Below are 22,417 nucleotides of genomic sequence, written 5' to 3' on the forward strand. Positions count from 1 at the left end.
AGCACACCAAACATCTATGTCAGAGTCACACAAACAGTTTTTATGGGCTCGGACAGTTTTAGTACTTATTTGCAAGGCTGCTTTGAGGTTTTCAAAAACAAATGCAAATAATGACACTTTAGAAAAGCCAATTGGTTAATACTGCATCTCTAAGGGCACAGGAACAGGTGAGATACCATGTGTCATACACGGCAAAGTGAAAAATGATGTAAGTCAAAATAGAAGACACGAGTGAGAAACATTTTAAACAAGCATCCGTGGGGAATGAGTACAGACAGAATATCCTCTGGTTTCTAGTAAATGTTAAAGGATTGAGAAAAAATTACGTGACAGGAAGGCTGGACAAGACAGAGAACAGAACAGGGGGGAGAAAACTTCTGGGTTACGTGCGTTCCAAAGTTAGAGTCCTCACTTTACATTACACTAACAAGTGTCACATAGATTGATAATTTGATTCTGTGATTTAATATTTCATCAAATATGTATTAAAGTTCTGACGCTTTATCAAGGGAATATCAACTACTTTTGGAGAACACTAAAAATGGATGATTGGAAATCAAATCAAGTTTTCTAACAGAAGGCGTTATACTCATATGAGGCAGAAGGGTTTTGATGTTCGAGATTTGCTTAAGTTCTTAGGTTCTTAACAACTCTGAAAATTACGAAAGGTTGAGATGTGATTTTTCTATAATAATCTGAAATGCAAAAATGTACAGGGGTTTCTTCTGAGGGCGGAGATATCATACAAGACACTTAGCTGCCTCCTGGCCACAATGAGGATGGCTCAGGAGAACTTGCTGCCAGCCCCACCTACAGGTCTTCAGCGCTGCTACACTCCAGAATAGTCCTCCCTGGACACACCGACACTACTGAAGGGCCCTTTGCTGCTTGCAGAGAAGTCTGGAAACTGTCTTAGTGCCTTTCACCAAGCCCTTGCTCCAAGAGCCCTGGAAACATCTAAACCTTTCGTTCATTCTTGCTGTTACAGGTGGAAGAGACTTTCTTTAACTGAAATATGATTTGAATATATTTGATATATACTGAACTCCATCCTCGGGCATCTAAATCAGCTTCCTCTAAAGTTTCCATCTTGAAGAAGGCCTGCCCATCCAGACATTAACAGCGCTCTGTGTGTGTGTGTGTGTGTATGTATGTGTGTGTGTCCGTCCATCCGTCCACATGTGTGTACAGGTATGTTTACATATCTATGTACATGTATGTAGATATTAGAGGATAACTTTAGATGCTGTTCCTCAGGGGTCAGTTACCTTGTTTGCTGAACCAGGGGCTCTCATTGGCTTAGGGCTGGCCAATCGGGTCAGGCTGGCTGGCCAGCAGGTCCTAAGGGAACTACCTGGCTCCGACTCTCCAGTGCTGGGGCTGTAGGCACGAGCCACCAAGCCTGGTTCTTTGACTCTTTTCCTGGGACCTGAACTTGGGTCCTCCAGCACTTAACCCTCTGAGCCACCTCCCCAGCCCAGCTCCTGCCTCTATTTGGTGAAATGAAGCACAATGCCTTCAAAGACAAAACCATTCAAGAATGGTAGCTTAAACACTGGGGCACTCTACAATCCAGAATGATGGGTTTTCATGAAACCTACTTCGTATCTGTTATTTTTACAAAGACTATTTATAAACTGTTCCCTGGGAATAGGTTAGTTTTTTGTTTTTGTTTTTGCTTTTTTAAATAAAATGTACTAACATACCGATTCTTTTGGGAAGCTGCCTAAGAGTTATGATATTTACAGCCCTGAAAGAATTAACTCATTTTATTCGTGAACGCTGTTTGAGTACGGTTTGACTGCCAGGGTTAATGGTGAGTACAGAACAGGCTATGTTAAATACCTTGGGTCCAAAGCCTGGGTTCTTCAAGCTGCCCAGACACAAAGGTTAGAAGGTACTGCCAACAACACTCATGACTGCATTAGCTTGCCAGGTGTAAATGGACAGTACATCCAATCAAGGAAGAGACCAACAGTGAACACCCTTCTGGAAGCAGAGGAGCCCTGTTCCCATAGCCATGGCACTTTCCCAATGCCAGGCTCTGGGCTTCCCTGCTGTGGGCTGCTCTCTTTCCAGCTTGATAAAATCCATGGAAAGGGCAAGTAGCTCGCCAGGAAAATGTCATCTCCTCAAAGACAATGTCATTGCTTAAATGGGAACCAAAGACCAGCTTCAAATGTCAATTAAGTAAATCATCTGAACATGGTGTACTCACTTATATCATGCTTTTCAGTTTTCGTGGCTCTTAGACACATATTACCCATCTTGGTACTATCACCTGGCACACCACCAGGTTTGGAGGGCTAGATAATATTTCTATTCACAAAGGAAAACCTTGAAATTCAAGAAGGTTAAGTGTCTTGCCCGAAGGCATTCAGCCTGGAACCCAGAGCTCAGATCTTCAATGGCTGGTCCAGCCAGCACCCTGCAAACTACACTATATTCCCACTCAGCCTCTGAATGAGAGTGCAGATGACAGCCAACTAAAGCAGGGCCTGTAGCTAGCTTGAACTGTCAGGGAAGGAACTCAAGTGACAGGGTGAGGAAGAGCCAGGGCTGGGCAAACCCCCTTGTTCATACTTCCACAGTCACTCTGTGCGTCATTACTATCTCAATGTCTGTCCTTGCTGCCACACATCTACGGATAAAAACTCCAACATCTAACCCAAAGCTTGGCACGAAAAAAGTGTTTCTTTCTATCTATTGGCTAAATGAAGCTTGTGTCTTATAGGAGACTTCAGAAAAAAAGTATAAAGGAGTAAAGTCTAGACATTCTTGACAAAGCTGGGACCAACCAATACATCTCTAAGTCCAAGGCCACGGAGAAAAGGTTGACTTATACTTTGATAGGGAGGCATTTAGACCTTTGTGAATATGCCAAATTGGTGAACAGGTCATCAAGACTGAGAGTCACCCGTGGATTTGAAGGTTAATAGAGTTTCATGGGTCTGAGGTAGTGTGAACATGCTCCAAGGCAAGAGGCGCTCCCACAGCCCATTAACATTCTTCCTGATGGTAACAGTTGGCTGTGTCTGAGCCGATTCCTTGAACTGGCAGAATTAAGCAGCTATGAGCAACTCAAATGGAAGAAAACGCAGTTATTTTTTCTCTCTTCATGAAGAGACAGAGCAAACTAAAATAAAATCTAACAGACTCTCTCTGCCTCTCCACCAGCTTACACACTTAAAAGTTAATGAAATGATTCTTTAGTTCTTTTCAAAAAGTATATGAATGAGGGTACTACTCAAATCCTAGCCAGCCAGATACTTAATACCAAAAGGCAAGGCTCACATAGAAATCCACATAGCAGCTTTTCTGTTCACGTGATAAAAATAGCAGGATTAAAAAAAGATCAAACATAATGGACCAATTCAACCACTGTCAAAAAATTAAGATTCAACTGAAATTCCTCTCTAAAATCAACAACTTCTCTTTGGAAGGACAGAGCTAACTGGGGTAAAGGGCACTGAATCAAACTGTTGGGCAGGTGCCCACATGCTGTTATGGATGGGCCTCAGGCCTGGAACATCATGGAGGAGTGCCTGTACCAAACACCAGATGGTGTTTTGCTGTCCTTGTGGACAGTCTCCATCATTCCCTAGAGGGTCCTCCATCGGGCACTGTGGGGAACTTCCCAGCATTTGTAAAATAATGCCAGTGATCTCAAGAACTGTGGTACCAAAGAGGAAAACAAAATAATGTTGTTTTCCTAGTTCTGAAGAGGTAAAATTCCTAAGACCAAGGGAAAGAAGTAGAAACAAAGACAAAATTAAGAAAAAGGGTGTGCCTTCAGTAAAAGCTAGGACAATCTATGAATGGCCATTGCCCAAATAAAAGCACCCAAAGGCCTCCAGAATCCCTGAAGTCACTTGACTATATTAATGCATAATGGAAGCCAGCAGGCTTATTACTAAAGAGTGTGACTTTCTTTCCAGGAACCCTTGGGTTAAAGGTTGCCATGTATATTTATTAGGTATGGAGTACTTCCTGCAGACAGAGAACCCCCAAAGAAGCAGGGAACCAGAAGGAAGTCATTCATCTTGTCTCTCGCTTTCTGCTTAAAATACCTGTGGTGCCCAGCAAACACTAAGGAATGACAACTCTAAAAGCATTTCTGTGAACTGCTATGGCATTTTCCCTAATTAAAATTAGTCCAGCACTTCTAAAGACGTCACATTTTCATTTCAGCAAAAGTCAAATCAATTACCCCTTAAAAACACGTAGAACAGCAGGCTAACAGCTCTAAATGAAAACAATGTCCAGTGTGACCTCTCCATCCTGCTGGCCAGCCAGAGGGCTGCGATGCTGATGCAGCTTTGGAGACTCTTTAACCATTTACCGAAATCTGAACCAGCCTTTTCTAATGAAGGGTGAATGAAAGGAAGTATGATTGGCAGATATGGAACTAATCAACTTGTAAAGCCTCCCTATTTCACAGAAGTGGCTACTTTTCCACATTGGTCTGGAATTTCCACACCGTTTTCCCACTCGACTTTCTAGAGATGTGAATGTGTGTAAGGGACAATAAGCCAGACTGATTTTTAGAAGTGCCAAAGATGGAAGACCTAAAACACAAAACTAACAGCCTAGGGCTTTACCCCAAGTTACAATATTCTACTGGTTATTTATCTTTGAATGACTTTAATGCTAGACTGGTCATTTCTGTAAAGTCTATCCATTTCAAAGCAAAGTTACCTACAAAAAAGAAAAAACTTTAATCAATACGCCTGACAAAGTAACATATTTTTTCCCTAAAAAACCAGAAGTAAGATCAATCTTTGTTAGTAGGAAATTAAAATGAGTTAAAACCATAAACCATGCACAAACGGAACAACAGAGCCACAAAAACAAAACAAAATAAAAATTAAAAAAAACAGTTAAGTTTTAAAGGCAGACTCCGGACTCATTTCATGAAGACCTGGGAAAGTGCAGGGGGGGGGGGACTTCCATGTTTTCACTGTTCTAAACAAACAAGCCTATCTGAAGTGGGGCAGGACTCTGCTCCAACTGCACAATGCATCCAAACTAGATGACGTGGGCAGAGAAAACAAAAGGACGCTCAGAGCCACATTACCATCTTCTCACTGGTCAGAACAGAAGACTTGCCCGGCTGATACTCGTAAATGCTTTTGGGCTCTGCTCGGTATTTTCTTGTGTCCACTTTCTTATCTGGGGGCTCCCAGTCATTTCTGCAGAAAGAAAATTGTGTTTTCATGAAAACGGCACCACCTTCCCACACAGTCTGAACCTGGTTGGCTGTCATCTTCATCAAAGAATTTTTATATCCAAGGCATAAAACTGGAACCAGGGTTAGCAACTTAGCTGTACTAGTTTGCTTCTCCAAACAACCCACTTCAATCTCCATCCTGGCTTTACAAGGGGCATGAGGTGCCCAAAACCTGGCACCAGGAGGCGGAGATGGCAGAGGCAGTGAGACCTGTCCTGGAAAGTCTTTGACCTGGCTCTCCTCTTTAGACTCTAACATTCCCCGAACATGCCTGAACTCCCACACAATTTATGCAGAGCACAAATACAGGTCCTCAAGCTGTCAGACTGTGGTTCAAACCCTTGCCACCCAGGTGATCACAGTACTTTACAAACTCATGGAGCATGAGCCTATCTAACTGGAAGGGGCGACCACTGTAGCAGTGTGCCAGGTCCACAGCGGCCCTCAGTAAACACCAGCTGTGTGGCCCTGTGTTCTTTCCTACTTTGCATCTCAATTTACTACACACTAATCTCAGCTCGCATCAAAGTTTTGTGTTTTTTGTTTTTTTTTTTAAAGTATTATCTGTCTACCTGTTGGCTAATTTTATGTCAATTTGATACAAGCTGGAGTTATCTGCAAGGAGGGAACCGCAGTTGAGAAAATGCCTCCATAAGATCCAGCTGTAGGGCATTTTCTTAATTAACAATTGATGGAGGGGAGCCACCAATTGTGGGGTGGTGCCATCCTTGGGCTGGTGGTCCTAGGTTCTATAAGAAAGCAGACTGAGCAAGCCATGAGGAGCAAGACAGTAAGCAGCGCCCCTCCATGGGCTCTGCATCAGCTCCTGCCTCCAGGTTCCTGTCCTGCATGAGTTCCTCCTGTCCTGCTTTTGATGATGAACGGTTATATGGAACGATGAGTGAAATAAAGCCTTTCCTCCTGCAAGAAGTTTTGGTCATGATGTTTCATCCCAGCCACAGTAACCCTAACTAAGACTGTGTGTGTGGTGTGTGTGCATTCATGCACACATGCCATGGTGTACATGTGTAAGTCAAAGAACAATTGTGAAGTCAGTTCTCTCTCCTTCCATCTTGCTGTGGTTTCCAGAGATCAGACTCAGGCCAAGCATTGGTGTCATGCACCTTTACCGTTGAGTCCTCTTGTCAGCCCTGGTCCCAGTTTTCAGCCTAACATGCAGAGATGGGGTTTCAAAGCATACCTGAATCTTTGGAAATTGTCTGCCAACTTTTTATGCAGAAACATTACTGCATTTTGCACTGTGTATTTTGCTTTTCATGAACAGGTAAAAACTTCTGAAAGGTAGGACAATGATTTATGTATTCTTCTGTAAAGTCTAATTCAATATGCACAGAATATACCCAATAGGTGCTTAAGGAATACACCTATAAAGCATTTCTGGGTCTATCCAGGCTTTCTTTTATAGTCATTATCAGATTCATCAGGTAGATGTGTTAGGCACACGTGCGCTTTTAAAACAGCCATCCACTTGCCTGTGGAGCTAGAGGCAGAAAATGGATGTGAATTAAAAAAAAAAAAAAAAGTGTTGCATCTGCACAGACCTTTTAGTTTGTGAAAATTGGCAGAAATTGGGGCCAGAGGACACACTGGACACCTGTCCAGTTGACAAGAGATGATTACTCCATAGGACATCTGTCTCAATAATACATGTTTTATCAGTAAGCAGACATTATGGAATATAGCTGTGTTTAGGATTACAGTCTTTACTATGTTTATGTAAATGACGTTAGTTCCAATTTAAGATTTTTCTTCTAATAGAGCCTGGTGGTGCCGGCCTGTAATCCCAACTACTTATAGACTGAGATAGGAGGGTTAACAGTTCAAGCACTGCTTGGGCTACAGGGCAAGTTCAAGGTCAGCCTGGACTTACTGAGACACTGTCTCAAAATAAAAAGTGAAAAAAGATGGACTGAGGAGAAGCTCTGTAGCAGAGCACTTGCTAGCATTTAAGAAGGCTCTGTGTTCAATACCTAATACCACGAACTTTTTTTTTTTTTTGACTAGATAAAAGGTTATCATAATTATAGGCAACAGTAATTATGCTCATACTATGAGCCAGGCCCTAACAGGAAGGTCAAGTGCAATTTTATCTTTGCAACACTCTCATGGAGGAGTCATGCTATTTTTATCCTTAGTTCACAGATAAGGATATGGAGACTCAGACTAAGTCACTGCTGACAGGTGACAGCGCAGGATTCTTGTTCTTAACAAAGGCTCCTGTGATGCAGATTCTGGGGAGGCACGGGTGAGCATCTAAGGGACCACTTACCTCTCTGGGCTGGACTTAAGTGAAGATGAGCGGGCTGGGAGGGGGAGCGTGGCCGACCTCTTCACTACTTTCTCCCCGTCAATGTAGTTCATCTCACTTTTTGAACGAGGCACAGAAAGGGGAGACTTTGCTGGAGAGAAAGTACACAGAAAATACTTTAGACTCCAATGAACACTAAACCTGAAGATGTCTCTTCCACCGTCCTCCCTTCCTCCCCACAAGCAGGGGCTTCAGTCACTTACTGTCTTCAGAAAAGGAATATCGAGGGGAGTGCAGATCAGAGTCATCATCTAGTGAACAAAAAAGAAAAAATCAGGGGAAGAGACTCAAGTGGAAGAGACTCAAGTGAGAGAGAGAGCCAGGGTGCACACCAAGCCCCACTTCCACAGTCCCGTGGGACATCCAGCCACACCAGGGACCCAGCAGGGAGGGGACTCAAGCCTGGGGCTACATCACACAGACTACACACTGCAGAGCAGTGAGGCTTGCAAGACGCCATCAGATCCAACATGGTCCGCCAGAAACTGCTTCCGGGAAACCAGGAAATGGACAGAGACAAGACTCCTCACAAGGAGAAGGCCCACCATCCAAGACCACCATCAAAGAATGCAGGGTTCTGTATCGCTCTGAGTGGGAAGTGGGGGGCTGAGATGGACCTGGCCACCCAATGCTCAGTCTCGGGTCTTATCTGTTGAGTGCCATGACCTCTTTCCAAGGCTCATGGCTGCTACTGGGTAGGAAAAAGAGGTCCAAAGGACGTGGTTGCTAGCTCCTCATTGTAGCGTTGACCTGTTTTATACGTTCTTCAGACAACACAACTAGCCAAAAGGTTGTACAGCTAAGAAAAGAGTTCAAGAAAACCCTCATCATAATCTGTTTTGATTACACCTCAACTTTGCTCGGTTGATTAGATTTCTCAGGACCCAACATTGCCATGGCTGATGTAAGGTCTGCTCTGTGACGATACCGCTCAGGGTACTGCTCCATGAAGGTATTGCTTGGGGTGAGCATCTAAACTGAGTCTACAACACCTCAAATTCACATGAGTTTCTGTGATGTGTAATGAGCTCTGCAGGTGTGTGTGTATGTGTGTGTGTGTGTACACACCCCTAGATAAACTGAATACTGGGCTCTGAAATAACCAAGAAAAGATCTGAACCCCACATGGGAGAGAGTGTATTTTTTAAAGTAAAAATCAGATCACAAGCCCATTCACAGGAACAGATTTGTCCTAGTACAAGCTATAACATCAATGATAATCTTTCCTAAACATTTCTTCTCTGGAGTGCCTGAGTCTAATATCTTGCTCATCTGAATTTAGGGTACATGTATCTAGAATGAAGACCCGGTCCCATCCCTTAAGATCCATAACACACTCTTTCAGCAAAGCACATGACCTACGCAGCAAAATCAAGTCAAGGGATTTGATGTGCTGTGTTAATAACAGTGTTAATCAAGCCCTTGTTTCTAGGCAAATTAAGTATCAGAGCAAAAAAGGTCAGAAAGTTCTATGAAGCTAACATTACTATTATTTTGAATACTGTGGTATTCAAAGACAGCTTCTACCTTTTTGACCCTTCACTTCTCCTCAGTTTTGTCTGTCCCAGGTGCCCCTCAGCCAAAACAACAGATAGGAATCCAGCACCAAGACACCCTGTCCTCCTTCCAGCTCCCATTGTCTTTATAAGAACCAGTCAACACTACGATTTGACAGGGACTACAATTCTTTACGAACACAGCCAAACCTTTCTTCTTTAGGGTAGGATGGGGTGGGTGGGGAGGGTCTTACTATGTTGCTCAGGCTGACCTCTAATGTACAATCAATCCTCTTGCCTCAGCCTTCTGAGTGCTGGGACTACAGGCATGCACCACCACAATCCACTATTTCATTATTATAAACTGAGTATGTTAAGTTTATTTATGCTTACTTCCAAAAATAGGGCAGTGGAAGGATGAAATGAAATCAGAAATGTATTTTTGGAAAAAGTACTCTCAAAAATTTTGTGTTACTAGCTTTTTGTTTGTTTGTTTGGGGGTTGTTTTTTTTTTAAGGGACTTAAAGTACTATGATATCAAAGAACACCCAAAATCAGCTTGACTAGAAAAAAAAAAAACAAAAAACAGTGCCTGCTCCAACCCAAGTTACCTTAGAAAACAATACACTGCTTTAAACCAAGCCTAATATTTTATCTCAAAATTCTACACCTCTCTGAATCATGAAAGATGGAAGTCTCACAGCAGGTGGTGGGAAGGTCAGTTCCAACTATCACATGGCTACGAAAGTGCAAAGCGAAGGATGGGTGCAGGGACGGCATTAAATATATTTTAATGTTAAGATTAAGTTGTTGCTGTCGCTGGTTTTTGTTTTTGTTTTTGTTTTTTTTGAGACAGGGTTTCTCTGTGTAGTTTTGGTGCCTGTCCTGGATCTCGCTCTGTAGACCAGGCTGGCCTCGAACTCACAGAGATCTCCTGCCTCTGCCTCCTGAGTGCTGGGATTAAAGGTGTGCGCCACCACCACCCAGAGAGATTTTTTTTTAAATACTGTTTCCTCTAGACATTTCTAACATCAAATTTTAGAAGGCTTATTAGAAGACATCGAAAAATAGTTCTTATATGATGGGAAAAAGCAGCCCAAGGAGCCCAACTTAGGTACGTTGAAAAGGAGAGGAGAGGAGGAGAGAAAGATAGGAACGGGGCCAAAGCAGAAACTGAGTGGCTGATATTCTCCCTCCTCCTTCCCCCCCACAGGCTCTCACTACCTGAAATTCACTCTGTAGACCAGGTTGGCCTTGAACTTGCAGAGATCCAACTCCCTCTACCTCTCAAGTGCTGTGATTAAAGGTGTGCCGTCATGCCAGGCTGTGACTGATAATCTTATGCTATTGTTGGGTACAGACGGAAAAGGAGTCTCATCCACCCTAAACTACACATGGCCAGAGTGTCTCCGTGAGTGCTTTTCCCTTCTCACAGTGTCCCAGGACTCTAACATGGACATAGGTTTAGGGACGGTATGAAAGTACACTGATGTCACATGGATTAATCCGAACAACTTCAGCAACTATGACAAGGTCCACAATTATTTTTGTTATCTCTTTTATAAATCTAATAAAAGAAAATTTTACTTCGTTTTATGAATGAAAATAACAATACAAACTCCCATTATTAACAGCTTAATAATAGCAAAACCCAGTTATACCAGAGGACATGAATCCCTCATTTTATAAACAAGGAGACAGGGCCCAAAGAAGGTAAGAAACATTCCCCTTGGTGACACAGTGAGAAAGGGACACAGGAGGGAGAGCCAAGATATATCTTCCTGAGGTCACTTCAGTCCTGGGATGGGATGGCTGTTACTTAGGCCAAGCCATTTCCGGCCTTGAAGCCTTTGCTCTGTTTTTCCCAACACCCACCCTAGGGGATGCTTAGGTAAGCCTTCAGAGACACTCTACCATACTTACTTTGCCTTCCAGTGGTCACCAGGGATAGCATTGCTAGATCCTGCATGTGCAGTTGTTTGAAACTTTCTCCTGGTAAGCAAGTCCACAACGTGGAAGTTGGGTATATAGTTAAAATAACCACGGACTGGAAAGCTGAGTGTAAGGCCATCCCTCGACCCATCCTGCTAGAGCTAGCCAAACAGAGACACATACATGTGCATGTGTTTAACCGTAAGAACACAAAGAAAAATCTTTCTCAAGTCGTCTATGAACTGGCGACACAAAGCCTGCTGTCACATCCTCCAAGGGTTCTTGACAATTACGCCACAGGGGACTCAGCTGAGCTGGGATCTTGTGATTCCTGCTTGTGATGGAACCGTATGCTATCTTTGCCCCTGAGAACACCAAGCAAGTGACATCAAACCCTGGCACCACCACTCGGAACTTCCCATGCCAACCATTCCAGGAAGCTTGAACATTAGGCAGCACACACAGGGTGAACAACTTAACTCCGGTGCCTTGCAGGCCCCTGATGGGCTCTGGGGTTGACACACCGACAACTCTCCCTGGGATCTGGCAGTCTGGCCTCAGTAGCACAATAGCTAGCCCCAGAGATGCCAGGACCCACATAATTGCCTTTTCAAACACAAGAACGACGTTACATGAATTTCTAAAAGCTTTCCTCCAGGGTTGATTTTGCTGTTGCTGTTTAGACTTTATTCGGAAAGCCAACTGGAGAGATCTCTGGACCAAACCATTTAAAGTTCTCCGTAACTGACAAATGAGAGTGCTTAGTCAAAAGCAGCATTCACAGAACCACAAACTGTGAGTCATTAAATCTCCAGTTAGGGCTTCACAGGTCTTGAGACCTAAAATTATTTTTGTGATAATAACGGCTCACTCTAACACAATCTTATTCCGTCATCCAACGTAATTCCTTCTGGGCCTTTACTCCGTGTACTTAGCAAGAACGAGGATACAAGATGGAAGTACATATATACCTCACAGAGAACAGCCCCCCAAAGGGAGACAGAGTCTGGGGGAGGCAAAGAAAAGGCAAACAAGGGGGACAAGAAAGTCACGTCTAGGGGGCTCACATGAAAAGTCATAGATTATGTACGTTTTGGTTAAAGACTGTCAGATATTAAGGGATGGAAAACAAAGGCCATAAGAGAGTGGAGAGTAGCTGCAGAAGACACTCCTAAGAAAGAGAATTCTGAGAATTGATTCAAACACGGGAAAGAAACCATCTAAGGGAGACAGCCTGGAGGGGTCCACGGGCTAATGGGACCCACCGGCTAGAGAAGGCTCACCATTCCCATCTTCATCCAGCCTTCTGGCTCGCGATCCGGGAAGGGGATGGCTGCTTCAGCTCTTAACTATGCTGCTGACCAAAGACTTTTGCACATGCTGGGCGGAGACCTCCTGGGCAGCTCACACAAGGAGAACAAAGGTGACTGTGGCCGGCCGCCCAGCCCCTCCCATGGGCAGGACTAGCAAAAGTTTGGGGCAGGAGGCACAAGCTGGCCAGGCATCTTCACAACAGAACAACTTACTCAAACTCAAGCAAAATAAGGCTATTCTTAGAAATCCTGCACAGCTAGGAAAAGCTATTTTCACTCAACTATATCCGTGCCTGAGAAAAATCGCCTTCTGCAAGCCTTGCTTTAGGGCAAGCTGGAGCAGGAATGAGGGAAAACACAGACAGACCCCTGTGACAGACACCACAAGCCAGAGATGCTTAGAAGATGTGGCACCATGAGCCACAGAGCATGGCGGTCTCAACCTCCAACCGGAACCTGGACGAAAGCTGCTGTCTGGCTTTACTCCTGTGTGGTTCAATGGCTCCTCCAGGTCATGGGTCATGAAGTAACCTATCAGCTACTTGGCTTTGCTGTTGATTCTGGGACATTGTGTAAAAATTTGTTTTCTTGACATCGAATGTGCCAAGTCAGCTGTCCTTACAAGGCCAGAGTTTGACTCTCTATTCCTCACTCCAGTTCTATATTCAAACGTTCAAACTGTATCATGGCAAGAATCTTGGTCCTTTGGGGGTGGAGAGTGAGGAAGGTATCTTGACATTTCAGTGGGTTTGTCACGGTGACTTGGGGAGCTTTCCTAATCACATGTTCCCAGACAGATCCTAAGAGACACTGGCTCCGCAGCCCAAGACAGGATTGACTCAAGAGCAGCTGCCATGTGTTATCAGAGGAAGGGGGCAGCCAAGTGCACAGGGTCGGTCTACCAGGAGGGGAAGGATCAACGAAGTAAAACCCGTGTTCAGAGTCCCACAGGCCTTGGCTTGAATCCTGGCTCTACCACTTCCTGCGTGACTTTGCACATACTACCTAACCTCCCCAAGCTTCCTCAGGCTCATCTGGTGGGCTGCTAGGAGGATGGAAATTAGGTTAACAGTGGTGGTGTGCTCAGCACAGAGCTCACACTGTACACCACAGCTTCTAAAACAGTGGCTGGGGACCACTGAACTGAGTGTGTGTGATGGAAAATTTGGAATCAGTAAAAAGTTTTAAAACATGGAATGACTGAAAACTAATTCAAAATCAAAGGTAACAAGTCCAAGGCATTTCTGGCGCCCACCCATGCACCAGGCAGCTCCACTGCATCCTTGATTCTGACATACAACATGTATACTGTGCACTGCACACGGCATCACACCATACAACCCTCAGGTTGCCCGAAACACTCTAGTTCAGACCGAACTGTTCAGAGAAAGGCTTCTGTTCTTATAGACTCACAATGGTTTAACCACACTTTAAATATTTTCATGTCATCATGCTTCAGGTGTCAAATTCATCTCTTTTGAGATCATATTGTATTAGAATATTTGATTTTAAAACTTAAGTTGCTGACTTGGGTTTCATTTTAAAATGTGTTAAATGGCTTGAGCTGTTTTTTTTTTAAATTTACTTATTTTTATTTTACGTGCATTGGTGTTTTGCATAGATGTTGGGTCCCCTGGAACTGGAGTCACAGACAGCTGTGAGTTGCCATGTGGGTGCTGGGATTTGAACCAAGGTCCTCTGGAAGAGCAGTCAGTGCTCTTAACCACTGAGCTGTCTCTCCAGCCCCCTAAATGGCTTGAGTTTATGACACAATTTCTTCCAATTTCTGAAATCATTCCAAACATACTTCTGCTATTTTGGACTACTTATTTATGTGAAGTTACATTCTCAGCACTGATTACTGTAAAATCAAGATGCTGATGAACTCTGGAAAACAGTGAAGATGGCTTACGTTTTTTAGTATCAAATATGCAGCTAAGATTAAACTTTTTTGACAAAATAAACTAGTGCTGGGCATGGTGGTGCACTCCTTTAACCCCAGCACTTAGAGGTAGAGGCAGGCAGAGCTTTATGAGTTTGCAGCCAACCTGATCTACATAAGGAGTTCCAGAACAGCCAGGGCTACAAAGCGAAACTCTGCCTCTAAATAAATAAATAACAAATAAAAGCACCATTCACATTAATATTTCTAAAAATACATTTTAATCTTTAATAAATGGTAAAACTATATCTACACTGAAGAACTATTTTAGAATAAATTTCTTTGTGATTTATTATCAGTAAATGTTTGTTATGTATATACCTGAAGTAGCGTACATGTATTTCTCAGGTAAAGAGGGATACAATGGAAATGTTTAAGCAGCTCTAGAAGTTCAGTAAGAGCATGGCAGTCACCACACTGAGGTCTCTTAAAGAGAATTTGGGGGAGGGAAAAGGCTGCCTTTCAGAGGGAAGTAGAGGGGTGTGGGGTAGCATGGAGCTGCCCTGAGGATTATAAAATGCCCAACTGTTCCTTGCTGTAACTTACAGAGGTTTACTTTCTTTAAACATTGAAACCTCATTAACACATGACCATCCTGTTTCTCTTCCAGCATCTGCCCAAAAGTTTTCTTGCTCACTCAGGGAGAAGGAAGGTTTCTAAGCCAATGTAAACACATGCTCACAGGCCCCACTGTTCAGGGCAATCAGCTTTGACATACTTACAAGTGTCTTCTTTAAAAAAAAAAAAATACTACAATTTAGATAGACATACCCTCAGGTAGGCTTTCATAGGCTTCTTACAGATAATCCTACTTCCAAATTCTGAATTATAAGACACGACAGTAGCATCAACCCTCCATGAGACCCACAGCTCCAATGTCTAGGTTCCCTCTCAGCTGACTTCTCCCTCCCTTCCTCCCTCTGTGTTTCCCTCCCTGCCTTTATGTAGCCCTGGATAGTCTGGAATTTACTATGTAGCCTAATTCAGCATTAAATTCATAGTAATCCTCCTGCCTCAGCCTCCTGAGCACTGGGATCACAAGCGCGTACCTCTACTGTCTCTGCTTCTCAGTGCATATTAACACGTATGGAAGAGCCTGCATTTGGTGCTGCTGGTCTGTTTTCAATGTGCAGACAGAACCTGGAGCTACCTGTGAGGCTGGCACCATGAACAGAGCTAAGGTGGGCTGCTGGCACTCACACACATGTTGCTGGTGGTGATCAGACATAATAAACACCACAGATGCAGAAAACTTCTTGAACATCAAAAAAAAAAAAAAAATTAAGCCCAGCAATTTTTAAAAATGCTCTAGCTCACGTGTTTTTCACATTTGTAAAAAGTCTTTATCTAACTGAATACATCAGCAATATGCTAGACATGTCATCTAGGCAGGGTGGGGGCATGAGATAGAATCTACCCTATTTTTAAAAGATCTCTAGGGGAGACACATCTTTGAAACTTGTGTTAAAGTATAATTATCTTCATTATTATGAATTTTTATGTTCAACTTAATTTCTTTTTAATCTCTTAATTCTTTAAGGCCATTTCTTCCTTTTTCGGGCTTTGAAAATATGGTGTGTATACAGACATACATATACATATCCACTTCTAAATATGTGTGACAAGCTATCTTGTCTTCTCTTACTGTTTATATCTCCAGGCAGAACAGCCCTACTTCCTCATGTGCCAGGCTTCATGTGTAACAGAAAGTGAACCCTACTGTCAGCCAGAGTTGCAAGGTGTAGTGACCAATGATGTAAGAGCTTGATATCAGGGAATGAAATCCTGCCTTGAGATTACAGCCAAGCAGATGAAGAAAGCCAAAGAAGGGCCCTGCCTATGACAGGCTTTGGGCCATCTTCCAATCCATGGGAGGAGCAGGATTTCTCCAAGATGCTTTCCCTCACTCACTTTTACAACCTTCTTTAATGTACTCCCCCATAACACACACCCCCAACATAAAAAGAAAAACTCCAGGATGCAGGCATAGCTGTTCTCCATATCAGGTCATAGTCCCATCCAGGTCTTCTGTGAAATGTTTCCCAGATTGGTCCAAATCTTCTTTTCAAGGGTTATCATATCTCACCCAAAGTGACCCTTAAAACCCCATACCTCTTCAGGAATTCCCAAGCAAAAAGAGACACCCTGAAGACCAATGGCCAAAGGGGCCCAAAGACCATTCGGTGCAGTGTGGGAAATTAGTAAGCTTCTATTGTTGATACCTGACAGGTCTCCCTCCTCAGCTTCATGAAGTCACTGCCCAGCCATCAGAATACACTAAGTGACATCCCAGATACCAGGCCGTGGGTAATTGGTATCAGCAGCTTTTCTCAGAGTCCCACACATCCAGAGCATTGTAAGTAAGCTATGAAAGCTACTCCTTCAGCTATGTAAACCCTACAGGGGCAGGGATTAAAATGCCACGTGGAGAGACAGCCAGCAAGGACTGGGATTACGTCACAAAACAAAAGTTAGAGGAAAGCAAATGAACAGGAAGCTTTCCTTAGCTTACTCGCAAAGCCCCAAGGTGAGAAGTAACAGCACCATTTCAGAGTGAGGCACAGGATTTCCCTGTAATTACCTTCAGACTTAGGACTAGGAGTAGATGCAGGAAACTGGTAGGTAGGAGCATAAGGATTGTCCTCTGCAGCAGAGAAAAGCAGTGGGTTTGAAGCTATCCACCATGAAGTGGAGGAAACGATCAACCCCCAGTCGACACTTTCCAATGATTATCTATTTTAGTGTTATTAAAGCACACAGGCATCACACTTAGATTAATGAATTAGAAAAGACTTAGTTATTTTAATAGAGCACACCATGCAAATGAGTGAAATAAAATACTCACGGGCTGAAAATGACTACTAAAAACAAAATCTAAAAGCCAAATTGTATACCTCTAATGGAACTCTAAGGACTAATTTGAAGCTATGACAACAGACGCACTGTCTAAACTTATGGTACCTTCAGAATTTTGCAGGATTTCAGGAAGTTCAGGGAATTTGTACGTAGGGAAATAAGGGTTTTCTTCAGGAGTGTCTGGGCAGTGGGAGCAGGTTTCAGAGAGAGAACAGAGGAAGATACAAACGGAGAGTGAACAAGTGGGAATCCATACACAATTTACACTCCTTGAATTCTGGGACACAAAAGCTTCACTAATGATAGGAAAGAAATTTAAAATCCAGTCTTTTCGCCTGAATTAAGACACCTCAAAAAGAATTACGTAAGAACTGGCTCCAATGGACAAAATGCACTTAACACAAAGTTTCAAACTTCACATTTTTTTTAGGTCAGAGATATGAAATATGACAAATGCAAACACCATCCTAAACTGATTTTTCTTTTTTCAAATCAAAGGCTGTTTTGTGCATATTAGAATCAAGGCAAACAAATGAGTCTTGTTTTTTAGGTGCCTCTGCCTCCACTAGGGCAGGCAGTTTTGTTTAGAATCTGTAATTTAGTTGAGTTAATAACTAGAGCACAAGAAGACCACTGGTGCCTTGGAGCAGAGTCACACATTCTGTGCATATGCATGCATTCAGCCTTCCAAAACAAGGTCTGAAGGTGGGGGAGTCACAGATGGCTGGAAGAAATGGTCAGTGACTTTACCATGGAGACCCAGTCTTTAGCGGCACCATGATGGAGTTTATCCACTTGGCCTTAGCAATTTTACTCCTGACTCAGAGAGGCTAAACACTCGATATTTAGGAATACTGTAGATCGTTCTGAAGCCAGCAGAGGCTAATTAACAGTGATGTTTAGCATATACAGCTAGGCAGAGAGATTGGAAATTTGTGACTTAGCTGGGAACACTGACCAGAACACTAATTCTTTAGTGTATTTCACGGCAGGCAGCCAGACTGGATTTGGGCACCAAGAAAGACAGGATGCTCTGCTCTCAGGAAGAGTGGCTCCCTTCCCAGAGGGCAGTGACATCCCTGCCTGTCCGGCAGCACAGGCAGCAACGGGGGCTGAGCTGGTAGGGTTGTGATCTGCCAAAGCACTAGCCTAGGGTTCTGCCACCATGCTGGCTCACTCTCTGAAAGCCCCGCCCCGGGGGGCCTCTGGATCTGGAAGCACCTCTTTCAAATCAGCAGCTCTAGTGTGTCAGCTCGCAACTGATTCTCTACCTGCCAAGCTCTGGTTCCCAGCAGGAAAAGCTCACTTTGCACACTAGCAGATCCACTAGCATTGCACTTCACAGAGCCAAGTGTGTTCCCATGTGAACGTCCACAACATCCCTTCAGAGGACTGGAAGCGGGACAGACACAGAAAGATACGAGATCCACCTAAGAGCACCTAAGCGCCCGGAGGCTGGCTCCAGGGAAGAACAGTTTTCTTAACTCCCAGTTCAGGGCTTTGCTCAAGTCCATCTTCTCACAAAGCAGTCATGGGCTGACACAAGGTATACCCAAAGCTGGAAGCAGGTGGGAGATGGAGCTGTCGGTTCCCCAGGCAGATAGGCGTGGGAGGAGCATGGGCGGGGTGCTAGGCTCAGCCTCCTGCACTGCCCAACAGCTGGGAGGGGGGACTTGCAAGCTGACCTCCAGTTCCAAAGCTGAGGCAGGCACAGGTACAGCCCTCTCCCTGTGCTCTGAGTGCACATGGCTGGAATCAGGCAGGCCAGTACCTACTGTCATCCAATAGCAGGAGTCCGGCTCCCAGAGCCAAAATGAACTGAGAACAGGCCCACCACCAACAGTAATACATTCCCACAACATCACACGGCTTCTACAAATGAAAATTGGTACCTCTGTTCAGCTTGTGGATCTGTTTAAACATGGTTTTGTACCAGTCTTTCGATCTCTCGGTATTCTGGAGGAAAACATAAGCAAAGGGTAAAAAACAATGGAAAATCGAGCACATTTCAGAGGATCTATGATCACAAAATCAAAATCAAACAGGGAGGTACTAGAACAGATCCCAGGGCCTTGCACATGATAGGCAAGTGCTCTACCACATGCATCTCTAGCTACAGTATTAAGAACTTTTTTTAAAAGCAAAACTTTTGAGAAAGCAGAGCCATAATAAGAGATTCAGATGATTTTGAAAAATGAGATTTGGCCTAAGGATGTAACAGACAAAGGCAGATTTGAAATATGCCCGTGCTTTCTTTCTTTTAAAAAGATGTACTTATTTTTAATTTATGTATATGAATGCTTTGCCTGCATTAATTTATGTGTATCATGTGCACACAGTGTCGGTGGAGACCAGCAGAGGGCATCAGACCCAGTCGTGTGCATGCTGAGTCCTCTGTAAGAGCAGAGAGTGCTCTTACCCACCAAACCTTCTCCCTAGCCCTGTCTCGATCTTCCTCAAAATTTCGTTTTTAGAGATAATCTCTCTCCACACACAGACTTCAAGAAACTGGAGTTAAGCCCTCCCAGAACCACAAGGCAATAAATCCTTGCTTACCACAATCTATCTCTGTCTCTTCTGGATTATTCTGTACAAATACATATAAGTCACCTTGCACAAAGCCACGTTTAGAACACATACATTAAAATGGAACCCACATGGCACCCAATTCCAGGGTTTTCATGCTCACCTGGAGCTAGGCCTTTTTTCAAAGGTGAAAATAAAATAAGGTGGATAAGATAGTATCACTCCCATTTTACAGATGAGGGAATTAAATTAAAAAAAAAGTCAAAATGCATTGTCCAAGGCAGAGAGGTGTCCAAAAGGACCAACTAATGCCATAGATGCAGACACTTTGACACCGTACATTGTGAGATCTTGGGAGAGTGATGCGATCCCACACAGTCCATTAATGCCTTTTTGATGCTGTGTTTGGATGTGTGTCTTCTGTAGTTAATGGCGTGTCTCCCAGGGTAGCAGCACTAGGAGGTACTGTGGAATTTTAGGGATAAGGTCTAGTGAGAGGTCCTTAGACCACTGGGAATGACTGCCTTCTCCACAAGGATTCGGGATGCCACCCAGCTATTCTGGCTGCTCCCCAGCGCACGGTATGGGCACTAGCTTTGATACACACTCTTGCCATGATGTGCTATCCTTGCCAGGGGCCCCTGCAGAGCAGGCGGCTCAATTGTGGACTCAAACCTCCATAGCCACAAGCTCAAGTAAGTCTCTCCTTAGTAGCCTGTGCTGAGTGTTCTTAACGGCACAGCTAAGCTGACCGATGCAGCAATCTATGAGAATGATAATTGCTTCCACTGCTCAAGTGGCAATGTAAGATAATGTCCAGCAGAGGTAGCCACAATCGCGGCGCTCTTGGTAAGAGTTCTCTTTCTCTGTAATCATGTATGACCAAAGCAGAGTTCTTCAAAGGCTTAGACTACTGCTGTTTCTATCCACCCTCTGAAAGGGTAAAAAACCATCCCCTTTTCCAAATGGAAACAAAAGACACATGCTGCGGTGGCCAGTGGTCTGGTGGACAAGAAAGAGGAGTGGGATTGCTCCAAATGCAGCCACAAAGAGCAGGTTTCCCTGAGCTCCTTGGGGCCTTCAGGAACATTGGCACACCTGGCCGCAGGAAGAGGCCTGTTGGTCCTGAAGGCCTTGAAGGGCCTCCTTTGCCTGGATGTGTTGTCCTGCTCACCTTGCTTGATGGGAAACTCTCATCCCAGCATCTTCTTCCTGAACCCCGATACCCAGCCTCACTTTGCTGGGGATGCCCCTAACTCTGGAACAAGAATGGCTGATGGGGTTCCACAGCGGTGACAGCCTTGACTGTGGAGCAGGTGCAGCCCAAGCCCATCGGCTGCTCTGCTGCAGGAAAGTTCCTCAACTTTGCTCCCCCGGGTGTTCCTTTTCTCTGGAGACTTATTAATACCCTACACCTACTTTGGAGAAGAAGTCCGGATTTGCTCACTGGGGTGTGGTCTGTGCTGGTGTCCAAGAGAAAAAGCCTCCCCGCAAGCCCCTGTGAGCCCCTTGAGTGTTCACAGACTCCTGCCAGCACTTGTTGAAGCTGGAGCCCAAAGAGGACCCGGAGGTCTACTTCCGTACCCGGAGTGGGATGCCCACTTCATCCATAGACACATTGCTGAGGTCCTGTGCGCTCTTCACCACCCGCCTGCTGTCATCTTTAGCTCTCCTCTCAGCAGCCCTGCTAGGCGAGGGGAGTTCTGCCGGGGTTGGCACTGAGTCCTGCTCATCCACTCTTCTCTCTGAGGCAGGATCTAGAAGTGAAAAGCAATCACAAGCTTCAACTCCAGAGCAGAAAAACCTCTCCCACAATCCAGCTAGGGGAAAGGGACATTTGCTAACTTCCAATTGGAACTAGCCCCACGTAGGTCAGGGGTCAGTGAAGTCCAGCCCACTGCCGGCCACCTGCTTTTGTAAGTACAATCTTACTGGCACACAGCCATGATGGATTGTCCACACATTATTTATGAATGCTTTTGTGTTGTCGTGGCTAAGCTAAGTAAGCTGTGATCACATGGCCTGCAAAGCATCAAATATTTGTTATCTGGCTCTTTAAGAGAAGCCTGCAGGGGTATGAAATTGTTCTGAAGATATCTGGGAAGGCAAAGGAACAGGTAAAACCTTAAGGAGATAGTAAAACATTATTGGAAAATTCCTTTCTGGTTTTGGGAGGCACTTAACTCTCCTCACTTAACTTTCCCATGCCTTAGTTTTCTCATTCAAGAAATATGAGAATGACATTTCCATTGGCCAGTTCACAAAGATGCTGTAAGACAAAGTGCTCAGAAAGCTGGACATTGCTGGGTACTCAAGACAGTTTATTTAACCTGGTTCACGACTGGAACTTATGGAGAGCCAACAAACAAACCAGGTATGGTCTACAGATAACACGGGCATAGTTACCATTTTTCCAAGCCAGACCATTCAGTTCCTGAAGAGGTGTTCCCTAAGCTCCTACAGGTGCTATGCCTAGTATTCTGCACGTGCACATGACAGTGAACCTCTCAGATTCTTCGTCTTCAGGAGGCTTATACTCTAGTGGGTCAGCAACGAGAATGCAGAGCAGTGAGGGCTGACAGAGGAGTCAGCACCCAGCTTAGTTGCAGAATTGAGTTTCAGAGCCAACTTGTCTAAGAGGAGCCAACCAGATGAAAAGAAAGCAGAGGGTGTTCCTGGCAGAAGGAAGAGCATCCTTGTCTGTGTGCCACCTTGAACTACTCTGACTTTAATTAGGCGCCTGGCATTTGGCATTGCACTAAACTCTCCAATAAGACAAGAAGACTCTATAGT

The 22,417-nt window shown here is 44.3% G+C and overlaps 1 protein-coding gene across 50 annotated transcripts in view; it reads right to left on the reverse strand.

The window, feature by feature from the left end:
- Positions 1 to 22,417, reverse strand: part of Sorbs1 (sorbin and SH3 domain containing 1) — a 238,680-nt gene that overhangs the window by 55,246 nt on the left and 161,017 nt on the right. For 28 of the 50 annotated variants that reach the window (XM_076563033.1, XM_076563042.1, XM_076563043.1 and 25 more), the window contains 7 exons: positions 21,209 to 21,381; positions 18,991 to 19,054; positions 17,204 to 17,278; positions 16,824 to 16,886; positions 7,763 to 7,810; positions 7,521 to 7,650; positions 5,078 to 5,192 (listed from right to left, as the gene is read on the reverse strand). In XM_076563033.1, coding sequence (XP_076419148.1) covers positions 5,078 to 5,192; positions 7,521 to 7,650; positions 7,763 to 7,810; positions 16,824 to 16,886; positions 17,204 to 17,278; positions 18,991 to 19,054; positions 21,209 to 21,381 — 668 coding nt within the window. The remainder of the gene's footprint in view (positions 1 to 5,077; positions 5,193 to 7,520; positions 7,651 to 7,762; positions 7,811 to 16,823; positions 16,887 to 17,203; positions 17,279 to 18,990; positions 19,055 to 21,208; positions 21,382 to 22,417) is intronic. The other 22 variants (XM_076563072.1, XM_076563070.1, XM_076563067.1 and 19 more) reach the window with 2 other exon arrangements.

The sequence above is a fragment of the Peromyscus maniculatus genome, chromosome 1 (genome assembly GCF_049852395.1).
Source record: "Peromyscus maniculatus bairdii isolate BWxNUB_F1_BW_parent chromosome 1, HU_Pman_BW_mat_3.1, whole genome shotgun sequence".
Classification (NCBI taxonomy): domain Eukaryota; kingdom Metazoa; phylum Chordata; class Mammalia; order Rodentia; family Cricetidae; genus Peromyscus; species Peromyscus maniculatus.